The following is a 24,976-nucleotide window of genomic DNA, read 5'->3' as shown; positions in this document are numbered from 1 at the left end:
TAGCATACTCGAATGAAAATTGGTCTGCAACTCTTCATAGTTTACTGAAGTAGGCCCACACCTGTAGTGTTTATCTGGTCTCCCTAGACCTACACTACATCCAAAAGCACTATGTTGCATTTTTGGGTACTCCTGTGCTGAAAATAAAGATATTCCTTCATCTGTGCTGTGCTTGTCTAAAGCACATCGATGCTTTACACAAGAAAAGATGAAGCAAAGGTGTCTGCCTGGTGACTTCCACCATACGGTGTTTCAGTGACACTGTCATTGGAACCGTATGGTGGAAAACCGTATTGCTGAACGTCAATACAGAAAAAATATTCAATTGACAAGTGCTATTGTAATTGCATTCTGGATGCTTTCTGTATATTGAGTATACTGAGTTATGCAAAGCCATTAGAAAGAGACTCAAAGAGGACATAAGAAGATTTAACACAAGAAAAGTAGAACAAGCATTAAAGGAAAACAAAGGATTCAAATCAGCAGCCATGAACAGTAATACAGAAAGACGAATGATACTGAAACAGAAGAATAGTGATGGTGTACTTATAAACAGCAGAGAAGGCATAATTCAAATAGCAGAAGACTACTATAGAGAATTATACAAGGAGCAAGGGAATGATGCGAGCATTGGGGAAGATGGATTGCAAAGTAGCAACGCATACGACATACCCGATATTCTTCCTGATGAGGTAGAACATGCATTGAAGAAAATGAAGAATCAGAAAGCCCCGGGGGAAGATGAAGTTACTGTAGAGTTGTTAAAATTGGGAGGAAGAGACATAACACAAAAACTGGCAACACTCTTCACAAAGTGCATTAGAAAAGGTGTGACGCCTAAGCAGTGGAATAATGCAATCATAGTTTTGCTGCATAAGAAAGGAGATAAATCAGAAATTGGAAATTATAGACCAATTAGCTTGTTATCCCACATCTACAAGTTGTTCACAAGGGTCATTACTAACAGATTAGAAAAAATACTTGATGAGAATCAACCGAAAGAACAAGCTGGCTTTAGGACAGGATTCTCAACTATGGATCACCTTCACGTAATATCACAGCTAATGGAGAAAGCAAATGAATATAAAACACCATTATGCCTGGCATTTGTGGATTATGAAAAGGCATTTGACTCCATACAGCATAAGGCAATGTTTTGAGCACTGGAAAGACAAGGCATAGATACCCCCACATATTATGATTTTGAAGAAAATATGAGTGCTACCTCCTTTATTAGACTAGACAAAGACAGTAGAAAATTTAAAATTGAGAAAGGAGTTCGACAAGGAGATACAATATCTCCGAAGCTGTTTACTGCTGCCCTTGAGGAAGCTTTCAAAAGATTAGCCTGGTCGCAGAAAGGAGTCAATGTTAACGGAGAGTACCTAAACCATTTACGATTTGCAGATGACATTGTGGTCATAAGCCATGATCCCAAAGAATTAGAGGAAAATCTTAATCAGTTATGCACAGTTAGTAAGGATTTTGGACTAAAGATGAATATGGCTAAAACAAAAGTAATGATGAACAAGTATGCCACAGAAAGGAAAATTATGATTGAAGGAGCAGTAATTGAAAAGGTGGAGTCATATACTTATCTGGGACAAGTTATTAGCTGTAATAATGATAAATGGCTGGAAGTCAAGAGAAGAATAAATTTTGGATGGATAGCATTCAGGAAATATGGTCACATACTGAAGAGCAATATCCCAGTTTGTCCGAAACATAAAATAATGAACCAATGTATACTCCCCACCATGACTTATGGAAGTGAAACTTGGGCACTCACCAAAAGAATGGAAGAGAAGCTGAGAACTACACAGTGAAGAATGGAACGAATTATATTGGGAATCAGACTGTTAGATAAGAAGAGAAACACATGGATTAGGCAGCAAACTCAAGTAAAGGACATTCTTATCAAAACTAAAGAACTAAAATGGTCTTGGGCAGGACACATAGCTCGGAGACATGATGACAGATGGACTAAGAAAATAACAGAATGGTACCCAAGAGGAGCTAGAAGAAAACCTGGAAGACAAAGGCCGAGATGGATAGATGAAATTCATGAGTTTGTGGGTAGTAAATGGATGGCCAGTGCTCAAAACAGAAGGAACTGGAAAGTTGCTGGAGAGGCCTTCATCCTGCAGTGGATTGAAAATGGCTGATGATGATTGTAATTGCATTCTGGATGCTTTCTGTATGTAAAGGGTGGTCGTATGCAATTGATGATATAATTTTATTTTGTGATGAATTTACATTTTTTTCATTTCTAGTATCTTTGTTTTTCCTTTATTTGCTGTTTTTTTTAATTTATTATGTTGACATTATTTTATTAAATCAATGTTACTGGATGATTTCTGATTGTATTATTGTATGGATTGTGGCATACATACTATAATTTTGTATTTCTGTATAGTTCATTTGTTGACAGATTATTTGTAAGATTCCTCTGGTCATCTGTGCATGGAATCATGGTTATATCTAAGTTAATAAAGAAACAACTTTATTATTATCATTTGCGTCACCAACGTAGAGAAAATATTAGGGGTAAAAATATTTTAGACCCAGGCAAACCAAATAACATTAGATGGATCACAGCAGAGAAACTGTTAGCAGTGATCATACAGTCCTTATGTGGAACATGAATAAAGAAGTTGTAGTTGTTTAAGGTTTGGCTTGGGGTTTAATTTAGGAAAAAACATTATGACAGTTAAATGGTACATAGCTTCTCTCAGCTGGGTAGATATATAGCTGTTGGAAGGGAATACATTAGAACTAAGGAATTCTCTAAAGCAGTAATCACAGAAGCTACAAATGCATATATACCATTAAGAAACTATGGCACAAGCAGGATACTGAGATGGAACAATATCATTATCATTATTAGCCATGTGGTGCAAGGAAGCCTGATGCTTTTGCTGCACCAGGCAAAAAAAAAAAAAAAAAAAAAAAAAAAAAAAAGAGAGAGAGAGAGAGAAGGAAATCATCAAGAAAGAGAAGAATGATGATATCCAGCTCAGGACCTTGGGTATGCCAAGCCCGTACCCACCAAATGTGAGCCCCTGAGGGAGAATATGGAGCTGGCCAGTCTAAATAGAGCAGAAAAAGATAGTGTGGGACAGTTACAGAATATTAAAAAGTACTGTAGCATTTAACAGTACAAGGTGATCTGGATAGTGCCACTGAAAAGATAAGCTTGGCAAAAGCTAAGTATGAGTTATCATGAGTTGAGTGAGAAAAGAATGGCGACAAGGAGTTTTCAAGAATGTGAATACAAAGAATAAATTGAGTCAGGTTGGATCCTTGTGCAGTGGATGTGGATAACAACAGTACTTTACATCAGTGTATGCTGACTTTATAAACCCTTCATAGTGAGGAGAGGCTATGAAAGTAGTTCGAATAAGTGTGAAATTAGCAATATTGAAATTACAGCTGAGTGTTTATTAGAAAAACTTTTGAGCTTAAATCAAGTAAGGCTAATGGAGTCGATGGCACATAACTGGTAATCCTGAAGAAGGCAGCAAGTGAGTTTACTATTAAGGTTAATTATGAGGGCATGATTGTGCATAGGGGAGAATTCTCTGGATTTGTGAGGTGCCAGTGTATTACCAATACATAATTGGAATTCTTAAAGCAAGGCAAATAACTATGGAATGGTCAGTCTGAATTCATTGGTATTTTCAATCATTTTCATGATTTTCAATAATGGAGGCAGTGATAAAGTGATAATTCAGTGATATTTAGATAGAAATGTAATTAATTCTTACACAATACTGGTTTGGTTTGGAAAAATCATATTTGATTAACTGGTTAGCGTTTTTTGACACAGTTATTCATGGGTTGGATGTTGGAAACAATTTTGATATTGTTTATTAGATTTTTTTGCAGAAAATTTGACTTAGTCCCTTATCAGAGGTTACTGTATAAGCTGGAACATGGAATCATGTTTAAGATTCTGAGACTGATTCAAGGGTGGCTGGAGGCAGAGGGCTGTGATTAATGGTTACTCTTCAAGCACTTTAATGTTAGAAGTGGGTCTCTAAGGATTAGTTTTGGGATCACTGTTTTCTTATTTTCATAAATGACTTTGATGAATGGCTACAAGGTGATGCCAAAATTTGTTGGTGTGAAGATTGGGACAGTAGTTAATTATCACTACTAATTAGTTCTCCTTCAGGATCACTTAATAGACAAAGGATGGTTGGATAAGTGTTATGTTTTTTTGTTTTGTTTTTTTAAATCAGTAAATAAATGAAAAGTGAATTAGTTTTTCTTTTTAATTTTTTTTTTTTTGCTTTATTTACTTTAACAAAATATATAGTTATGACTATTATTTTTAAAATTAAACTTTTCCTTTTAGAAATAAAGAATTTATAACAATACAAGTACAACAGCATTTTTTGTACATTTCTTAAACTCCTGGTGGACAAATCATTCATTGTTATAGATCCTTCTTTGTGAAGTTTAATTGTACAAAGATTATTGTAGTTATTTGGAGGTATCTAAACTTAATAATTTGTTAATTATTAATATATGGTATGTTATGTAATTAACATCCTTTTCACTGCAAATGTAGAATACATTTTCAGTGAAAAGGATGTTTCTAAATTCCACTGAAAACTTTTAGAGGTAGTTCTGTGGATTAAAACAAGTAAAAAGTTCTTATAACCATGTGCCTTGAATTTCTTTTTTTTTTCTGGATTACATCCTTTACTGTGTTTGAAAAGTAATGGATGAAAACATGTTAGTATTAGTAGTGGCAAATGATGCAAGTAAGCAAGTTCATATAGCATCAGCAAAAAAATAAATAAATAAATAAAATAAAAAAAAAATAAACTACTTTCCACATCACCCATTGCAGTCCCTGCAAATAGGTTGTCTAATTCTTCCTTGAATTTATTCAAACTACCCACTTACACATCAACAGGTTGAAGTTTGTTCCAACAATAAACTGGCTGAAGGCAACCATCATTCCCCAATTTTAATTTATGGCCCCCCCCATATGTGTAGTATGAACAAAATGATGAGTGCCATCATCGTTGATCTTGCTCAATCCATTCAGAGCCTTAAAAACCTCAATCAAATCATCTCTCTGGTGCTTAGTCTTCAGATGCTGCAGTTTGCAGAACTGATGCCTTTCTTGGTAAGAGTACCCTCACAAATCTCGGTGAGGGCATACATCAGTATCCTTCAGACGTATGCAAAAGTTAAGATGTGGCCTAACCAGTGGTGACTTTAACTTCTCAAGTCTACTCATGCTTAGTTCAGATTTAGACTGCGTGGGTGACACGTGACATCTGCCTGAAGCAAAGGGGGGCACATGAGCGAGTGGAGTCTCGCTCATGTGCCCCCCTGCTTCATTGCCTTCCCCTGCTACATTGCCTTCCCCTGCTTCTTGCCACTATTTTGTAAAGGGTATCGTTCTCTGGTTCAGCCAATAAATAATTATGGATTAAATAAGAAATAATTTAACTCACCTTGAACATAAACTCTAATTGTCTTGGTTTTAATGCGAATTCTTTTAAAATTATATCATGCAAATCATTTTTTCTTTCTAAATCAACAAATATTTCTTTCTCTATTGATATCCAGGCTAGCGACGAGAGCTGTTCCTGAGCCATTGTATTCCTCAAATTCGATCAAGAACTGAGAAACTTCTTTCATTTGAAACAGAAATTACAGATATTGTTAGGAGAAGTTGAATTAGCCTTGTTGTTTCTGACAAGGCGGAGATAATAATCCTATTTCATGAAATAGTTCTAAAAGTGCATTGGCTGATTTGCATTTTCTAAAATCGCTGTCATGATAAACATATTTCAGTTCGTTGATTAAGAACTTGTAATCTATTATATTGGGATATTTGTTTTGGATGATGCATTGGAAAATGTTCAGAAAATTCTTGACACATGTTCACATCAATCAGCTCAAAAAACACAAAATCTTGAATGCAAGCAAATCTTTCCCTCAATGACAGCAATATATTTTCAGTCAATTCAAAGGCGCTTCCGTGGGCAGGAGCGGCAGTGCGTAGCACATGCTTCTTGTAGACTGGGGTTCGAGCCCGTGACCACCAAATACGGAGGATGCGGAAAGATCAGGGAATGACCTTAGTTGCAATATGGCCTTAGTTGCTAATGCTCCTAAAAACCAAATAACAACAACAGTCAATTCAAAATACAGTCAGTCCTCATATAACACGTGTTTACACTACACGAATTCGATCATACATGATTTATAAATAGAGGAACGATACTGTGTATAATATGAACCGAATTCGCTTATGCACGATTCCCCTTTGTATTTACAAGAAATGGCAGTTGAACGGGGAATCACCCCAACTGAATGCAATATGATAGCAATGAAGAGAAGATTCTGAAAATGTATTTGTTTTTTATATCAGTGAAGGGGAAACACATTTCACCATAATAACGTAAAAACCCACCCAATTCCAGCTATCATTATCATCACAAATGCAATTACATTGAGTTTACTAAGAGTTTAAAACAGATTCCACTAGCAGAAATGCAACTGGAAATTGTTTTTATTGTTTTGTGGTAGTAACCACCAGAAGTGTGCTTTAGTGAAATTGTGAGCTAGTGAGGTATTAATAGTGTCTCTGCCTTTACTGTGTTGTTTATTCAGTTGCTACATGCGTGCAGCTTTGCTTATGTGTATCAAGTGTGCCTCCTCATTTTGCAATTGTCCTTTATTCCCTAAAAATGAGTAAAATACTTAAAAGGTGTGAAAAGGCAGCATCCTGGTGAAAGAGACTACAGATTCAGAGAGAAAAAGAAAAGCAATATCGATAAACAGAGGCAGAGTGGGTCAAAAATTCTTACCCGGGAAAATTTGTAGTGGCCTCATACTAGCGTTTATGGCCAAAATACACACTTTTGGCCTCCAGCCCACCAGGGTTTCCCTGGTAAGGCTTATGGCCAGTCCGCCTCTGTTAGAGAAAAATATATGAAATTGTCAAACACTTTGAGCAAAATGAAAGAACATGTGATATTGCACATGCTACAGGCTTTAAATGAGGCAACGCCAAGAATAAAAAGAATGCAAAGAAAATAAAAACAACTTTCATAGCAGGAACAACTCAAAGTGTAATAAAATCCATTAGATCAAGACACAAAGAATTCGAAGAGATGGAAAGGCTGGCATCTGTTTAGATAGAAAATCAAATAAAGAACAAGTTTGCTTCCGATAGAAGAAAAAGCATTAGCAATATTTTATTACATAATAGTCATAATAAAATGCGTAAGTATTTTATTACGATTATTTATTGTGTTTGGTAATGATTTAGTTACAAATGTGTGTGTGTTCAATCTTGGGTGGTCAGCACCTAACCCTATTTTTCCCATAGGGCCTGTTATTTATATTGCACGAGGGGTTTCTTGGAACACAACTATCATGCTATATGAGGACTGACTGTACATGGTTTTGTAATTGATTGACCTTCTAGTTCTTTTCCTTTGTGGAGAATTAAATAGAGAAATCATTTAATTTTATAACCAGATTATCTGCTTCATTTAAAGTGTCTTCATCCCATCTTGCATTTTCATCCAAAATACTTTGGAATGCATTCATAAGAGCTTCATGATGTCTTTTAATTGGTGACAATTTATCTATTGTCTCTACCATTCACCGAACTCCACTAATCACACGGAGTTCTTTGATTTTCTCTCTTTGCAACTTGGCTTTCTCCAGTTCAACTTTCCTAACAGTGAGGTAATTTTCCTTGGTGATTTTAATGTTCACACCTCCAGCTGGCTTCCATTTATTAGTCACACCAACCCAGCTGGTCGAGATGCTGAGGCTTTTGCAATTACTAATGACCTTGCACAGATTGTTCATTTACCTGCAAGGATACCAGACAATCCTAACCATACAGCCAACACGCTTGATGTTTTTCTCACAAACAACCCTTCTAAGTACATGGTCGAAGTGAGTGGTCCTTTAGGCACCTCAGATGACAACTTGGTGATTGTCTCTTCTCCAATGGAGCCATTATCTTGTGGCTATTCCCAACCTTGAATTGTTTGGCATTACAAGAATGCAAAATGGGATAACCTACGAGATTTCTATTCTTCTTTTCCTTGGTCAGATTACTGTTTCAAAATTTCTGATGTCAACTTTTGCTCAGATCGTGTCAGTGAAATTATTCTTGTAAGAATGGAATCCTTTATTCCACACTCCAATTTAAAATCTCGTCCTTTATCTAAACCTTGGTTTTCCAATAAATGTGCCAAGGCTGTTCAACAGAAGAACCCTGCATATCGTAAATGACTTGTTTCCAATTCTTCAGTTTTATTTTCTGCCTACACCAAAGCTTGCAACAATGGTAAAACAGTTATTAATCAGTCCATACTAGATTTTGAACAGGCTAAGAGTAGAAAACTTGCTTCTTGTCCTAATGATAGCCGAACATTCTGGTCTCTTTGCCAAAGCTATTGGCCTCAACATTTTTGCCCATCTCTGTTCCCACCTCTGTCAAAACCAGATGGTTCTGTTGTCACTTCAGCCAAGGATAAAGCTGACCTGCTAGCATCCCATTTTTCTTCCAACTCATGTATTAATGATCTTGGTAAAACACCTCCCACCATTCCCAACACGCTCCATTCAGTGCCTCCTGTGGTCTTCCGTCAAAAGGATGTCAGAAGGATTTTGATGAATCTTGATGTAAAGAAAGCTCTAGATCCTGATAGTATTTCTCCACTTGTTCTCAAAACCTGAGAACAAGTGGAGAAATACCAAACCTGAGCTTACTCCTGTTCTTTGCCGCCTTTTTTCACTTTCTTATTCCAAAGATTTTTCCTTCTGCTTGGAAATTTGCTCATATCCGTCCAGTTCCTAAAAGGGGTGACAATTCCCTCCCATCCAATTTTTTTTTTTTTTTTTTTTTTATGAAAACCCCAAACACGAAAGGTATCGGAACCTGTAGTACTTAGTACCATGCATGGGTTGAAGGAGAAGTATGGGGAGAGGGGGATGCCGGAAACTTTTCTCTAGAGACTAAACATGGGTTTCACCACTTCAAGCCTCCAATAAGCAAAGTGGTGGTATTTCACCAGTTGAAGAAAGTCATCTACCACCTACTTACATTATCATCCTATTGCAATTACTTCTACTCTTTCTAAAGTAATGGAGAAATAAATTAACCGCCAACTCTTAAACTGCATAGAAACCTTCCATCTGATCAACGATCGCCAGTATGGATTCCATCCGTGTCGATCCACTGGTGATATTCTGGCTTATGTTACTCATTTATGGACAAATTCAATGGAAAAGTTTGGTGAAACACAAGCAGTTGCTCTTGACATCTCAAAGGCTTTCGATCGTGTTTGGCATAAATGCCTTCTAAACAAGCTTCCATCTTATGGTTTGCCAACTGTTTTTTGTAATTGGTTATCCAGTTTTCTCTCTGATTACTTACTGAGGGTGATGGTAGATGGCTCTCTGTCTTCTGACTTCTCTAGTAATGCTGGTGTCCTCCAAGGTTCAGTTGTTTTCCTCACTCTTTTCCTCTTGTATATTAAAGACTTTCTTTCACTGACTGGAAATCCTATCCATAGTTTTGCCGATGATAGCACATTGCATTCCACTTTCCATTTGAGAAACCATGCCCTGCTCAATTACCTTCAAGTTCTCGAATATCCACTACCAATTCCTTAAATGCCGATATCCAGGTAATTCGCCAGTGGGGCAAACACAACTTAGTTGATTTCAATCCTAAAACTCAGTCTTTTCTTATATCTCGCACAAAGGATTCTTCTACCCCTATGCTTATCTTTGGTGACATTCCGATTTCTAGGCAAATTGATATACCTCTTTTGGGGATTACCCTGACTTCTAATCTCTTTTGGCACAAGCACCTTACAAATATTGCTTCCTCTGCATCTAAAAAACTTGGTTTTCTCTTTCGTTCTCAACGTTACATTTCTTCCAAACAGCTGTTTACTCTGTCCAAATCGCAAATTCACCCTATCATGGAATATTGTGCCCACATCTGGGGTGGTGACCCCAAAACCTCTCTCAGGCTTCTAGATTCCATTCAGAAGAGGGCCGTTAGGTTAATTAATGACTCCTCTCTAACAGAGTCTCTCCACTCACTGTCTCATAGACAAACTGTTTCTGCTGCATTTCTTTTCTACAGATACATCCATGGGTACTGTTCTTCTGAATTGGCTTCTATAATTCCCATTCTCTCTTTCAAAACAGTTCGGAAACGTGCCGCCACCTGCCAACATCCATTTACTGTTCAGCTTCAAACTCAGAGAACCAACTTTTCATCCTCCACATTTATTCATTCAGCTGCCATTTTCTGGAACAACCTTCCTTCGTACGTATTTCCTGAAAATTACAGTCTATAGAAGTTAAAGTCTAATGTCAACAAATATCTTCTTTCATATTCTCAAACTCCAACCCAAGCATGGTACTAAGTACTATAGGTTCTAATACCTTTCATGTTTGGGGTTTTCATTTAAAAAAAAAAAAAAAAAAAAATCTGTCATTTCATCTGCTTGCACTGAATCAAACCGGGCATTTTCAATTTCATTTCGAATGACACTGCCGATAACCTTATCGATGGCAATTATCAAGTCATTCTGAATTGTACTAGAACTCTCGAAAATTGTCGAGACCCTTCCTTTGTTGAAATCCATGATACAAAAACACTGTCGATTCCTGCAAAACAATTTAAGAGTTCAAGATAAGAGTTCAAGACCTTTATTTAGGCTATTCTCTCTTTCATTATGTCAACTTTGTGGCAGTTCTTGCTTACAAAAATATAAGACTGCATTGGCTGATTGCTTTAAATATTGTCTATTTTCTTGAACTTGTCTATTATAATTTTCTCTGTAGAGCTTCGCGGCACTTGTAGTGGTACATGTATTATCCATCTGACCAGTCGTTTTCAAACTCACATAATTTTCAAATGACTTGAAAATTTTGCATGTTAATTGCTGCCACTCAAAATATTTCTAAAATTGGAATAACCAGTATCTGTCCAGGATTGATTTGACTTGGGTTGGAATTGTAAACATGGCCAGCAGTACAATTTTTCACTCGAGAGGCTTCACATAACCAGTCTATTTTTTTGTACCATTTATGTGGAAATGAACGATTGCCTACTTTTGTCTTAATTAATAGCTTGGGACAGCCTGTCTTAATAATTTCTCTGTGCTCAGTGATGTTTCGCCTTACAAATAGTTTTTCTTTCAATGCTAACACTAAATCATCTGCCGACCGGGCTAGCCGAGTGGGTAAAGTACCTGCCCGGCAACCCAAAGGTCGCGGGTTCGATTCCCGCCTCGGGCTTGGATCAAAGTACTACAAAAACCTTGGGAGGTGCAATATGGCCACAGAAGCCGATGCGCCAACAACTACCAAATCAAAAAAAAAAAAAAAAAAAAAAAAAACTAAATCATCTACCTTGAATTCAGATTTCAGAATAATAATAAAAAATAATATTACGTAGCACAATAATTCTTAACAATCACAGCACTATATATGCAGCAAACCAGCACGCAAAACAACAAACTGAAAGCAAACAGGAAGCAAGATGCTACCTATTGCTAGTATTTTAAATTAAAACTCTTACCAAGCCAAGCGACAGTGGCATGAGTTGAAATATTTCATCTTTACATAAATAGGTCGTTAATAGATGTATAAATATATTTTTATAAAGAAAATGAAAGATTAGATGTAAACAGTAATTGTAACTGACATACTTGTTATCTTGTTAGTTGTTGGCGCATCAGCTTCTATGGCCATAATGCACCTCCCAAAGTTTTTGCATTTTACTGTGATCTAAGCCCGAGGCGGGAATTGAACCCCCGACCTTTGAGTTGCCAGGCATGCACTTTACCTACCTGGCTAGCCTGGTCTGTTTAAACTGACATACAAGCAAAAAAGTTAGTAAGTGATAAACTTGAAATACATGACATTACTTGTTTTCAGATATGATGACTTGAGCCTCTACATTAAACTACAATAAGCCGCTAACTCACGCCAATGAGAGACAGCACGAGTAGGGTCTATGGTACTGCCAGTATAATTCTTATGAGCTGCAAATACGAAAATTGAATGAATGAAAAGTACGAAATTCATAATTTTCATCCATTTCCTTGATCCACGAGTAGCACGAGTGCCGCAGTCGTTGCTGGGCCTAATCATTGCTTTATATGGATAATCATCTTATTCCTGCTAGCAGAATTCCTGTATAGCATTGAACCCCATGGTCTGACCTTGGAGCCTGTCTGCACTGCTCAGAACTTTATTTGACTGCACAATTATATGCCCACCCCCAGGTATGTTTAATTTTTAACTGTCACACAGTTGGTGTGTTAATCTGGAATTACTGCTATCCATGTGCTGTACCTTGCATTTGCCAATGTAAAACTTCCCATGCCATTTCTTAGTCCATTGCATACTCTTTCTAGACCTTGTTGAAGTAGATTACGTTGATCACTGTCATTAATTACCTAGCCAACCTTCGTATCTATCATCTGCAAATGTAGACATTAAGCCTGATATAATATACCTTCATCAATATCATTAATAAATATAGAAAACAATGGTACCAGGGGGGAACTCTACTAATAACATTAGTCCATGAAGAGCAGTATCCATTATAACCACTCTGCTTCTCCCACTCACCCATCCCTTTACTCATAGCATTAACTTGCCCTTAATGGCAATCTGCTCCAATCTTTACAGCAGCCTTTTATTATATGCAACAGTATTAAAAGCTTTCCTCAAATCTAATATAAGATATCAAAAGTAATTTTTGCATATGGTTCCTTTGTTGTTGTTGCATCATTATATCCACTCATATTTGTCAGACGAGATTGTCCCTAAGTAAATCCATGCTGAGAATGCAGTGTAAATTAACTTCTGCCTAAATAGTTCTGCATTACTTCTTTAACCAGTGACTCCATTCACCAGAACGGAAATTAAGCCAACAGGTTTGTAATTATTATTCATGTCACTCTGATCTCCCCCACAACCTATGTGATTTGGGGGATACATCTGCACATCTCCCATTCACAATTGCTCCTCTGAATCCAAAGTTGCTCTCATAATTATGGTTAATGACTTGCTTACCTCCTATGCTGCCTCATTTAATATACAGTTGAACTTCATTATAATGAGCATCAATGGACCGACAATTTCCTCATTATAACCATTACACACTATATCAGTGATGAGTTAAATCTACCTCCTATTTTTTTTTTAAATTCTCAATAACTTGATAAAAAGATAGATTCAAAAAACAAAAGAAATATTAGAGAAAAAAATAATTTGTACAGTATATCCATTTAGTATGCTCGTTATAACAGTGAGCGATTGTATGAGAATATGCGTAAATTAAAATCATTGTGGCTTTTTGCTCATTACAGCCATTATCTCGTTATAACCAAGTTCGACTGTATTTGGATAGATCTCACCACCTCAATTTTAATAGGCATGCTTTAAGGTACAGTGTATTTAGTCCTCTTTAATAGAGCTATTCATATTCATCTATCATACAGGTGCCTTGAATTTTGTAACACAATCTGTATTAGCCCAACATTTGAGATCTTCATGTTCTCAAGATTGTTACTTGGGTCATAAGGTGTCCTCATACAAAGAAATCAGTAGATCCATAGAAGGGAAGTGTGCTGCTAAGACACAGGACTACTGTTTCTTCTGGTATGTTACAACTAGATAGTTTTGTGCCACTACACTGAAATGAGCAGTGGACTGTCATCCTGCAAGCATTGTCTTATAATGAGGGATTTTTACTTCCTAGATATAGACTAGAATTTGCGGGTTGCTCACTCACACATTAGCTAGAATTTTGTGAATTTATTGGATGATTGTTTTCTTCAGCAGCATGATCAAGAAGCAGTGAGGAGTAATACTCTTGATCGGATTCCATCACTTTTGAAACACATGAAAAGGGCTGTAACTTCAGAAAGGAAGGTTTCACACACCTGGAATTGTTATTTGTTTGGTACATGGAACTATGCATATAATTTTCTAAGTGTAATTTAGAAACACCCTATATATTAAAAGCTGTGTGGTGTTTGGATTTTATCCCATCATCTGGAAAGTTTCTTAAGAAGGACAATCATTGTACCTACTTATTATGAAAGGGTCTAGTACCATATAAAGCACATTACTTGAGCAGAAAAAGGTGGCATGGAAAGGTTACAGAGCAATAAAAAGTACTGAAGCCTATAACAGCTACAAGGTGATGTGTAATAGAGCCACAGAAAAGGTTCGATAGGCAAAGGCAGTTTATGAGAAATCACTAGCAAACAGAGCAAAGAGGGGGGATAAAGAATTCTTCACATATATAAATGCCAAGAAGAGCAGGACAAACCAGATCGGACCTTTACGTAAGGTAAATACACCAGCTGCCGTTGCAGATGAACTCAACAGTTATTTTGCATCGATATTTACAAATGAAAAGCCTTTTGTGGCAATGGGAATTTGTGGGAGAAGTTAAAAAATATGTAATTAATGATATTGAAATTTCGCAAGATTATTTAATGAAAAAACTTTCTAGCCTACAGGCCAGTAAGGCTCCTGGAGTTGATGGAATATACCCTATAATCTTAAGAGAGGCGGCAAGCGAGTGCATTGAACCATTGAGGCTAATTATGCGAGCATCACTAGACTCTGGGGAGATTCCCTTGGATCGGAAAAGTGCAAATGTATCTCCCATACATAAGGGGGCTCTAAAAGTGAAGTTGGAAATTATCGACTTGTCAGTCTGACTTCAGTAGTAGGGAAAATCATGGAGGCAATGATCAAGGGTGGAATTCAGGATCATTTGGATCGAATTGAAATTCTCAAGGATACTCAGCATGGTTTTGTAAAGGGAAAATCATGTTTAACAAATCTGGTTTGCTATTTCGAAAGGGTCACTCACGAGCTGGATTTAGGGAATAATTCCAGCTGGAACAGGTTGGAATCACTGGGAAAATCCTTAGATGGATAGAAGGATGGCTTCAGGACAGGAGGCAGAGGGTTGTGATAAATGGCTATTCCTCAGATTGGGTTGATGTAAGAAGTGGGGTTCCCCAAGGATCAGTATTAGGACCACTGTTGTTTTTAATTTTCATAAACGACAATGATGAAGGGATAGAGGGCGTGATGTCTAAATTTGCAGATGATGTTAAAATTGGTAGAGTAGTTAATGATCACTGTCAAGCTGAGCTTCTTCAGAGAGACCTAGATAGACTTCAGGAATGGTCAGAAAAATGGCAGCTGTGCTTTAATCCAACAAAGTGTAAGGTATTACACCTGGGAAACAGTAATCCCAAAATAACTTATTCACTTGGTGGAGTTCAACTAAACCCAGTACTGGAGGAAAGGGACTTGGGTGTTATGATACGGTCAGACATGAAATTCTCTGAGCATTGTAAACAGGTTGAAAGGAAGGCCCATGGTGTCCTATCGATGATCTATCGAACTTTTGCAAGTAGAGATAGGGACGTGATAATCCCATTATATAAGGCTTATGTTAGACCACACTTGGAATACTGTGTTCAAGTATGGAGACCGCACCTAAAGAAAGACATCGAGCTTCTTGAAAGGGTGCAAAGAAGGGTAACTCGCCTGGTGAGATCGGCAAAAGGGCGTCCTTATGAAGAAAGACTTCGAATATGTGGGTTGCAGAGTTTGGAAACTAGACACCTTAGAGGAGATTTGATTGAGGTGTTTAAGGCTCTGAGAGGCATCAGTAAAATGAATGAGGACAAAATTTTCAAGATTATAAATGATGCTAGAACTAGGGGACATAAATTCAAGTTATGGGGGGAAATGTTTAGATTGGACTGCAGGAAGTTTTATTTTAGCCAGCGAGTTATAAATTACTGGAATAAGTTGCCTTCATGGGTGGTAGAGGCCGACAGTTTGGGGAAATTCAAAGGTCATCTGGATAGTACTTTCGGGTAAGGGAAGCGCATAGGATGATAGGTTTAATTTCCTTTTTATTTATTTTTTATTTTATTTTTTTTAATTTATTAATTATTATTATTTAGTTATTTATTTTATTTATTTTATTTATTTATTTATTTTTTGTTTTTATCATTGTTTTGTTCGGATTTTTTTTTTTTTTGGCTGGTGCAGCATAAGCCATAGGCTTTCTTGCACCATGCGGCCATTACTAATACTAATAAATGTATATGAATTTAAAAAAAATTCCCCATTTTTTTTAAATAAATGAATTTTTCTTTAATAGAAATCACAACTTTCTGACCAGGAGGTCGAAAATGTTGCTGATACTTTCTCACTTGGAAAACGGTTCAGGTAAGCTGTTTTTAGGCATATTTGCATATTCATAAAATACCTGATATCTTCACCACTTCTGCCTGTCAATATGTCCATCCATGTAACAACTCAATCCCTGTACCAGGGAATGGGAGCTGAGTTGTTACATTTTGTGAGATTCCATCCCACTGAATGAAATGTCATGAAATTTTATATTTATCTCTTTTTGAAGTAAGATTTATTGTCATCCCAAGTGAAATTGGAGAGGCAGAAATCCTGCAATTAATTATATCTTGTGTTCCTACATAGACCATACATGTATTATTGTCGAAGCACTGGTTATTATGTTTCATAGCCCACCTGGTGATCCTTTTCTTTGTCACTGCTGTAGGGAGTGTACTGATCTTAAGTTAAAATTTGGTGCATCACTAAAACAATGTAATTCACTGAAAAAACGGGTTCTTCTCCTTGACAAATGAAAATAATGTAACTGGAAGCTCCTCAGGGACTCAAGATTCTAGTAACCTACCAAGTGATGCATTCCTGATTTGGGACCCAGAGTAGAATAACCAAGTGCAAACTACTGTGGTTCAAGAGGACTTAGTTCTATTAGGAGACTCCATTGTGAGGGAAATGGGAAGCATTTTTTGTAATAAGGATAGGTATGCTAGAACCAGGGTATGTCTGCTGGGAGTAACAATTAATGATGTCACCAACAGATGTCAGATTTTAAGGGGGCTAAAGAGAATTATTATTCATCTTGTGACTAATGATATTAAACACATGACCTGATGAGTTTTTAGATAAATATAAGCACTTGTAGGTAGAAGGAATCTGTTTTGTAGAGACGGGATGCATTTAAACAAAGATGGTGCAAGGGTTTTTGCCAGTGTTATTTGAGGATACCTTAGCATTTCAGGGAAACTGCTAATTTGGGGGGGACAAGGGTAATATATATATATACACACACGTTTATCTGATAATATTGGTCAAAGTAAACACTTTCACATACCTCAAGAGTTCTTGTTTCTTACCACAACAGAAAATAATGGCCATATTTTCTCAGGGCAGAAATGTCTCAAACGAGCAGGTAGCTAATGCCAGGGAAGTGAGCTTAAATAATTTTAAGGGGTGTGTCAGGGTAGTTAACTATACAAGAACACTTAAGTCTTACTTGTTTATACAGTAATGTCAGAAGTATCATCAATAAAATGAGTGAATTCAAACTGCTGGTTAGAATAAGCAACACTGACGTAATAGGGCTTACGGAAACGTGGTGCCACTTGGAGATAGGGGATGATGAGTTTCAGTATGGTATGTATAATGTATTTAGAAAGGATAGGGCAGATAGAAGGTGTGTGTGGGGGGGAGGATCATGCTTCTTATCAAAAGCAGCCTGAGCACGGTGAAAACTTTCCCAGATTCAGATGTTTCGCATGCTAGTATAGAATCTGTATGCTGTGAGATAGTTGGAAGTAAAGGTATAATGAGAGTGGAAGTAATCTACAAGCCAGGTGATTGTGAAGATTATGATGAGAGCCTCTACATGCAAATGGAATAGGCAAGTAAGCATAATATCTTATTATGGGTGATTTTAATTTGTCTCTAATGGATTGGAGCAAGTGGGAAGGAAACTCCACATGGGGAACAAAATTTTTACCTCAGCTAGATGATTTTTATTTGTACCAACATGTCAGGGAAAGTACTAGGGAAAAGAATATTCTAGACCTCATCATCACCCATGAACCAGATGACATAATACGGCTGACAGTACAGGAACCAGTAGCAAGAACTGATCACGGAATTCTGTGGTGGACGATGGAGAGCGGTAGCAAAGGAATGGGTTATAATTTCAGAAAAGGAAATTACGATGCCTTAAGATGCTACATGGCCTTATTAACTGGGTAGATAAATGCACAGAGAGCAATTACAATTGAATTATGGCATACCTTTAAAACATTAATCATAGGAGCCTTGAATGCATATGTACCATTAAAAAATACTCCACAAGGAGGATTCCAAGTTGGATGAATAATGAAGTTGGCGGATTACTTGAGCAGAAAAAGACGGAATCGAAAGGTTACAGAGCAATAAAAAGTACTAAAGCCTATAACAGCTAAAATTTACCTGTAATAGTGCCACAGAAAAGGTTAGGCTTGGAAAGGCTGATTATGAGAAATCACTGGCAAAGAAAGCAGAGTGGGTATAAGGAATTCTTTACATATATAAATGCAAAGAAGAGAAGGACAAACTGGATCAGACCCTTATGTAATGGATATGGGATAGTATTGGATAGCCCCAGCTGATGTTGCAGATGAACTCAACAGTTTCTTTGCATCAGTATTTACAGAAGAAAAACCCTTTGTCAATGAGAAAATATGGGAGTGATGTTTAAAAATATGAAATTAATGATATTGAAATTTCATGAGTATTTAATGAAAAAACTTGAGCCTACAGGACAGTAAGGCCCCTGGGGTTTATGGCATATACCCTATAATCTTAAGCGAAGCGGAAAGTGAGTGCATTGAGGCTGATTATGAGAGCATCACTGGACTCAGTAGTGATTCTGTTGAATTGTAAAAGTGATAGTGTTCTCCAATACATAAGGGTGGTTCTAAGAGTAAAGTGAGAAATTACTGACCAGCAGTCTAACTTCAGTAGTAGGGAAAATCATGGAGGTAATGGTCAAGGGTGGAATTCAGGATCATTTAGATAGAAATTGAATTCTGAAGGATACTCAGCATGGTTTTGTAAAGGGAAAATCATGTTTTACAAATCTGGTTAGTGATTTTGACAGGGTCACTCTTGAACTGGATTTAGGGAATAATTTCAACATTGTTTATTTGGATTTCAGCAAAGCATTTGACTCAGTCCCACATGAGTGGTTACTTTATAAGCTGGAACAGGTTCTAATCACAAGGAAAATCCTTAGATGGATAGCTGAATAGCTTCAGGGCAGGAGGCAGAGGGTTGTGATAAATAGTTATTCCTCGAGATTGGGTTGATGTAAAAAGTGGTATTCCCCAAGGATCGGTATTAGGACCACTATCGTTTTTGATTTTCATAAATGACATTGATGAAGGGATGGAGGGCGTGATGTCTAAATTTGCATTTGATGTAAAGATTGGTAGAGTAGTTAATGATCACTGCCAAGCAGAGCTTCTTCAGGTCAGAAAAATGGCAGCTATATGCTTTAATCCAATAAAGTGTAAGATATTACACCTGGGGAACAGTAACCAAAAAATAACTTATACACTTGGTGGAGCTGAACTAAAGCCAGTAGTGGAGGAAAGGGACTTGGGTGTTATGATACAGTCTGACATGAGATTCTCCAAGCATTGTAGACAGATTGCAAAGAAGGCCCATGGTGTCCTATCAATGATTTATCGATCATTTGCTAGTAGAGATAAGGACGTCATAATCCCATTATATAAAAAGCTGTTGTTAGACCACACTTGGAATACTGTGTTCAAGTATGGAGGCCACACCTAAAGATATACTTTGAGCTCCTTGAAAGAGTCCAAAGACTGGTAACCCACCTGTTGAGATCGGCAAAAGGGCATCCATATTAGGAAAGTCTTCGAATATGTGGATTGCACAGCTGGAAATCTAGGCACCTTAGAGGAAACTTGATTGAGATGTTATTAGTAAAATGAATGAGGATGAAATTTTCACGGTTATAATTGATTCTAGAACTAGGGGCCAATTCAAGTTACGTGGGGTGATGTTTAGACTGGATTGCAGAAAGTTTTATTTTAGCCAGCGTGTTATGAATTTACTGGAATAAGTCACCTACATGGGTGGTAGAGGCTGAGCTGACAGTTTGGGGAAATTGAAAGGTCAGCTGGATAGTTACCTGTGGGAGTAGGGGAAAGACATAGATTGTTTTATTTCCTTTTCTTTTTATTTTATTTTTTAAATTTTCTTCTTTTTTTTTTTTTTTTTTTTTAGCTGTGCAGCAGCAGCCATAGGCTTCCTTGCACCACATGGCCATTACTAATTCAAAAAAAAAGCAGTGAAAATAAAATTTCGTAAACAAAATAAAAATTACAAGGATTAAAAGGGAGATTTTAGAAAATGGCTTGTGAAATTTACAATTGACACTATGAAGTGTGAAATTGAAGCTGGAATTGAAATTTCTCAGACATAACATATTAGTCTGATATAAGTCAAGGTAAAGGGATTTGAAAACAGTTAAAAACAAGTAGCCTTAAAAGAGAGCAAGAGGCTTGAGATAACACTTAGATAAAATTACAAGCAACAGCTTGCAGAAAAAATAATATATAGATATAAAACTAAACAATAGTGGCACCTAGAAATAAATTTTTAACCTAAATCTTGAAATTTTGAAGAGTAAAGCACACGTTAAATGAATGTAAGAATGGAAAAAATACTTACATTGTGGAGACACAAGGTAATGAAGTTTAAATAAAAATTTATACGAAAGCGGCACCTAGTGATAAAAATTTCCAGAACTAGAATCTAGAAATTGCAAATGATATATACAGGCAGTTCTTGCTTTACGAGTTCCCGGGTTTATGAGTGTTTTTTAACAAAATTGAAAATATGAACATAAATTGCAAAAATTAATGTTAAGCATTCATAAATACCGCATTCCAAACCATGTGTGTAGCTATACAATAGTCTACCCTGCTTCACGATATTAATCAGTTCCAGAGACACCATCATATCGCTAAAATATTGTAATGTGAACCCAATAACACATTGTTTTTTGGTAATTCGTTTCAAGATCTTGGAAATTGAAATATTCACTGTATAACTAAGCTGTTTATATCTAAAATGTCATTTTTAAGGTCACGAGCGTGGTTTGTAAATTGTATTAGATACCAATTCAAAACATTAAAATGCACTACACTTTCATCGTTATCATATGTTCAGTAATAAGAATCAATTTTAAAAGCCTTTGTGATATTTTTCTAAAGCACATTTCTGGAGGTCACAACTAAAACAATAAAAACAATTTGCACTTTCCAGTTTATTGGGCTTTTCTTTTACTGCAAGCAATTATAAACAGGTAGTAAACTCGATCTTCTTGCATTTGAAAGTACCGATAGCTGGAATTGTGTGGTTTTACTGAAATATTCAATCGTATAGAAAAACATAAATAAAATTTCAGGATCTTCTCTTCATTCCTTTTTTTTATGCTTCGTAAACTTGTTACTCCACATGAATCGTGTTAGTTGCAATTTGTGTGTGCCGTTAAAAAATGCTTATGCATGCAGTTGTGAAATTTATAATTAAAAGAGATTATCTTGGAAACAAATGCCTCTTGAAACATTTCTGAAGAAGATGACTCTTTGTGCAACAAACCAACGTGTGCCGAGCCGATAATGAGTGATCAACGAGTGTGCATTTAGTCGATGATGATAGTTGATTTTACAGGCTATGTTTTCATTTCTTTGGATAAATCAATCATTGTTTAAACATAAACTAATTTCATTGTTCAGAACGTAATCCCTATTTTTAACCTTATGTCTATGGGAAATAATTTCCTGCTTTACAAGTTTTCGCTTTACGGGCACGCGCTATGAACAAATTAACTCGTAAAATTGAGAACTACATGTAGTGCCATATGGCAGCCAGAAAAAGGTAAATGCAACAGAGAGAGAGAGAGAGAGAGAGAGAGAGTGAGAGATGAATACATCACACTATATGTTTGTTTATTATTTGGTTTTTAGAAGCAATAGCAATTAAGGCCATGTTGCTCCGGGGATATACGGTGGTCATTCCCTGACCTTTCCACATCCTCCGTATATATATATATATATATATATATATATCTGATAATTAAAATAAATATGATATTTAAATAAAATCATCAGCCAGTAGTACGGCAATAATGCAGAGCGAAATGAAACGCAAAATAATATAAATAAACAAACAGGGAAGGGAAAGTAGAGATAATAGGACAAAAAGGTAGTCGATAATCCCCTATATAATTTAGTCAATTAAGTCATTAAACCCAATTAATAAAAAACGATATAAATTTAAATAATGCCAATTATAAATAATTTAGCGGTACCGCCCTTGAAGGTACCAGTTCCAAAAGACGTGAAATATCACCAAAAAAGGGTTAAAGAAACTACCAAAAAACTAAAATATCAAAATAATAGACTGACCATCATGCCCCATATCAACAAAGGACCACGAGGCCAATAATGGTCATGGAATCGCTGCATTTCAATCGTCATACAAATCATCGCAAAGGCAGAAATATCGAAGAACCAAACCACCCCTTATTCTCCGATAGATCAACCAATGCAGAGGATTTGCATGGCGGTGGTCCTTATGCAGCGAAAAATAATCTATAGAACAGACAGCACTCTTGATCAGAGCCACACCACTGACATAATGCAAGCTTAACCAGCTTATATTATTATTATATAAGCTTATTATTTTAATTATCAGATATAATTAGGCATCATGTGGAGGATGTGCATTTGCTGCCTCTAATGATAGCTACATAGCCATATTTATTTATTTTTATTACTTTTACCTAACTTTTACCTCACATAATATATATATATATATATATATATATATATTAGCGAAATAATGAATGGCAAAACTGGTATGGAGACAACAGAAACGGGTAGGTATGGGACATTCCTTAAGACGGGCTATCGATCCGCTGAAAGCCCCCAGTGAAGTAGTGGATTAATGGCCATGTGATGGAATGTTTTTTTCAAAAATTCCAGCACATTATCATTTAGTAATGTGGAATTTAGTAATGTGTCAATTTTCAAAAATTGCATTGCACATTATCATTTAGTATTGGTATTTTGATAATCACTTAGTATTGACATTTTCATTTACAGTTAGTAATGACATTTTAATTTCCATTATCATTTTGTATTGATTTTGTTTACATTAACTTAACGTTTATAGGCCAAACAGACTTAAGATAGCCTATATATGCTAGCTTGATTACCTGATCCGTATACACACTAGTACCTATAGTAAAATACCACTTAATTGAATTAATCAACCAATATTTAATCATATACGTATAAAAATACCACATTATTGAATTTATCGACCTATATTAAATCATGGATATATAATGCCGAATTGCCCTATGTACAATTGCATTAACGTTCCATATATGACAAAAACTATAATATACAATTCTATCATTATAAACTTTAAACATTTTATATATATATATATATACATATACATCAGGCCTGGGCAAACTATGGCCCGCGGGCTGCATGCAGCTTGTGAGCTTTAATTGTATTTTCGAAAAACGTTTACTTATTTTATGCCTTTTGCGACGCCTTTTTGAAAAATAAATTTGTATATGTAATATATTATAGAATTTGTTGACTTGTAAATTGTTTTATCATCTCTGTATTGTTCAAATTGAGATAGAATTTGAAATTATGCGTGAGCCAATGGGCACTTTTATAAGTGTATAATTTTCAATTATAAACTAACCGCGCAAAACTACAGTAACAGACAACCGGTGATGATGATGACAACGGCTTTGCTGCAGTGGCGGAGTAATAGGATAGGACTGGTGACTGGCTGCAGTTCCAATCTGTTTTCTCTGACGGTCTTCCTGCAGTTAATTTTTTTGCGTTATCTTTGGTTATCATCTTGGTACCAGTAGCGATAAAAAATAATATATTTATGCCCTTTTAAAAATGAATAAAAAACGAAAATTCAGCAAGAATTTTTGTCTTCAATGAAGAATGGAACACAAAATATTTTTTTGCTAACATAAATAACAAGCCTATTTGTCTCATCTGCTGGGAGAGTGTCTCAGTGTTGAAAGAGTACAATATTAAAAGACATTTCACTACTAAACGTTTCGAATATGGTGCCAATTTAACTCCGGAAGCAAGAAAGAAAACTGCTGATGGATTGATTCAAAATTTATCTGGACAACAAAATGTGTTTATGCAGGTAACTACAAGAAGCTACTGCAGAGGCAAGTTTTGTTATTTTTCACATAGCTCTGTTAACAAATAACCTCAGTAACTCCAAATTTTGACAATTCTGGCAAACAAATGTAAGCACATCAAAGCCATTAATTTGAGTATATTGTCCTGAACAATGACAAGCTACTAATTTTAGATGGTAATAAAAATTTTCCAGTTTCCAGTAGGGCATATAATCATTATTTATTGATTTTGTATTCTGTATTGTCAATTATTATTATATTAGCACTAGCAAAGGCACATGATGCAAGAAAGCAAGCTTATATAGCATCAGCCAAAACACACACACAGACACACACACACACACACACACACACACACACACACACACACACACACACACACACACACACACACACACACACACACACACACACACACACACTCACGCACGCACTTCTCATTTCACTCATCCACTCACTCCAAATTATTTATCTAGATCTGCCTTGAATCTATTTAAGCTATCAACTTCTACAACGACAGATGGAAGTTTGTTTCAGCAATCAACCACCCGCTGGCTAAAGGCAAACTTCCGCCCATCTATCCTACAACTGTCTTTCCTCAATTTGAATTTATGCCTCTCAAGCGATTATTCTGAGTAAGAGGAAGAATCCCATCAACATTGAGCATGCTCAAACCGTTCAAGGCTTTATACATCTCATTGAGATCACCTTGCAGTTGTCTAGTCTCCAGACACTGTAATTTGCAAAACGTAAGCCTTTCTTTGTAAGAGCAACCCTTTGTTC

General features: G+C 36.2%; 1 protein-coding gene across 1 annotated transcript in view; it reads left to right on the top strand.

Annotated features, from left to right (window-relative positions):
• Rrp5 (Ribosomal RNA Processing 5) overlaps positions 1–24,976 on the top strand; it is a 615,569-nt gene that overhangs the window by 155,700 nt on the left and 434,893 nt on the right. Inside the window, exon 10 of the mRNA XM_090384558.1 lies at positions 16,235–16,302. Within this exon, the coding sequence (XP_090240684.1) occupies positions 16,235–16,302 (68 nt within the window). The remainder of the gene's footprint in view (positions 1–16,234; positions 16,303–24,976) is intronic.

Source organism: Mastigoproctus giganteus, chromosome 11 (genome assembly GCF_048544385.1).
Source record: "Mastigoproctus giganteus isolate SK-2022 chromosome 11, ASM4854438v1, whole genome shotgun sequence".
NCBI lineage: Eukaryota > Metazoa > Arthropoda > Arachnida > Uropygi > Thelyphonidae > Mastigoproctus > Mastigoproctus giganteus.
The sequence above is the reverse complement of the archived record's forward strand: the minus strand, read 5'-3'. Positions and strand labels throughout refer to the sequence as shown.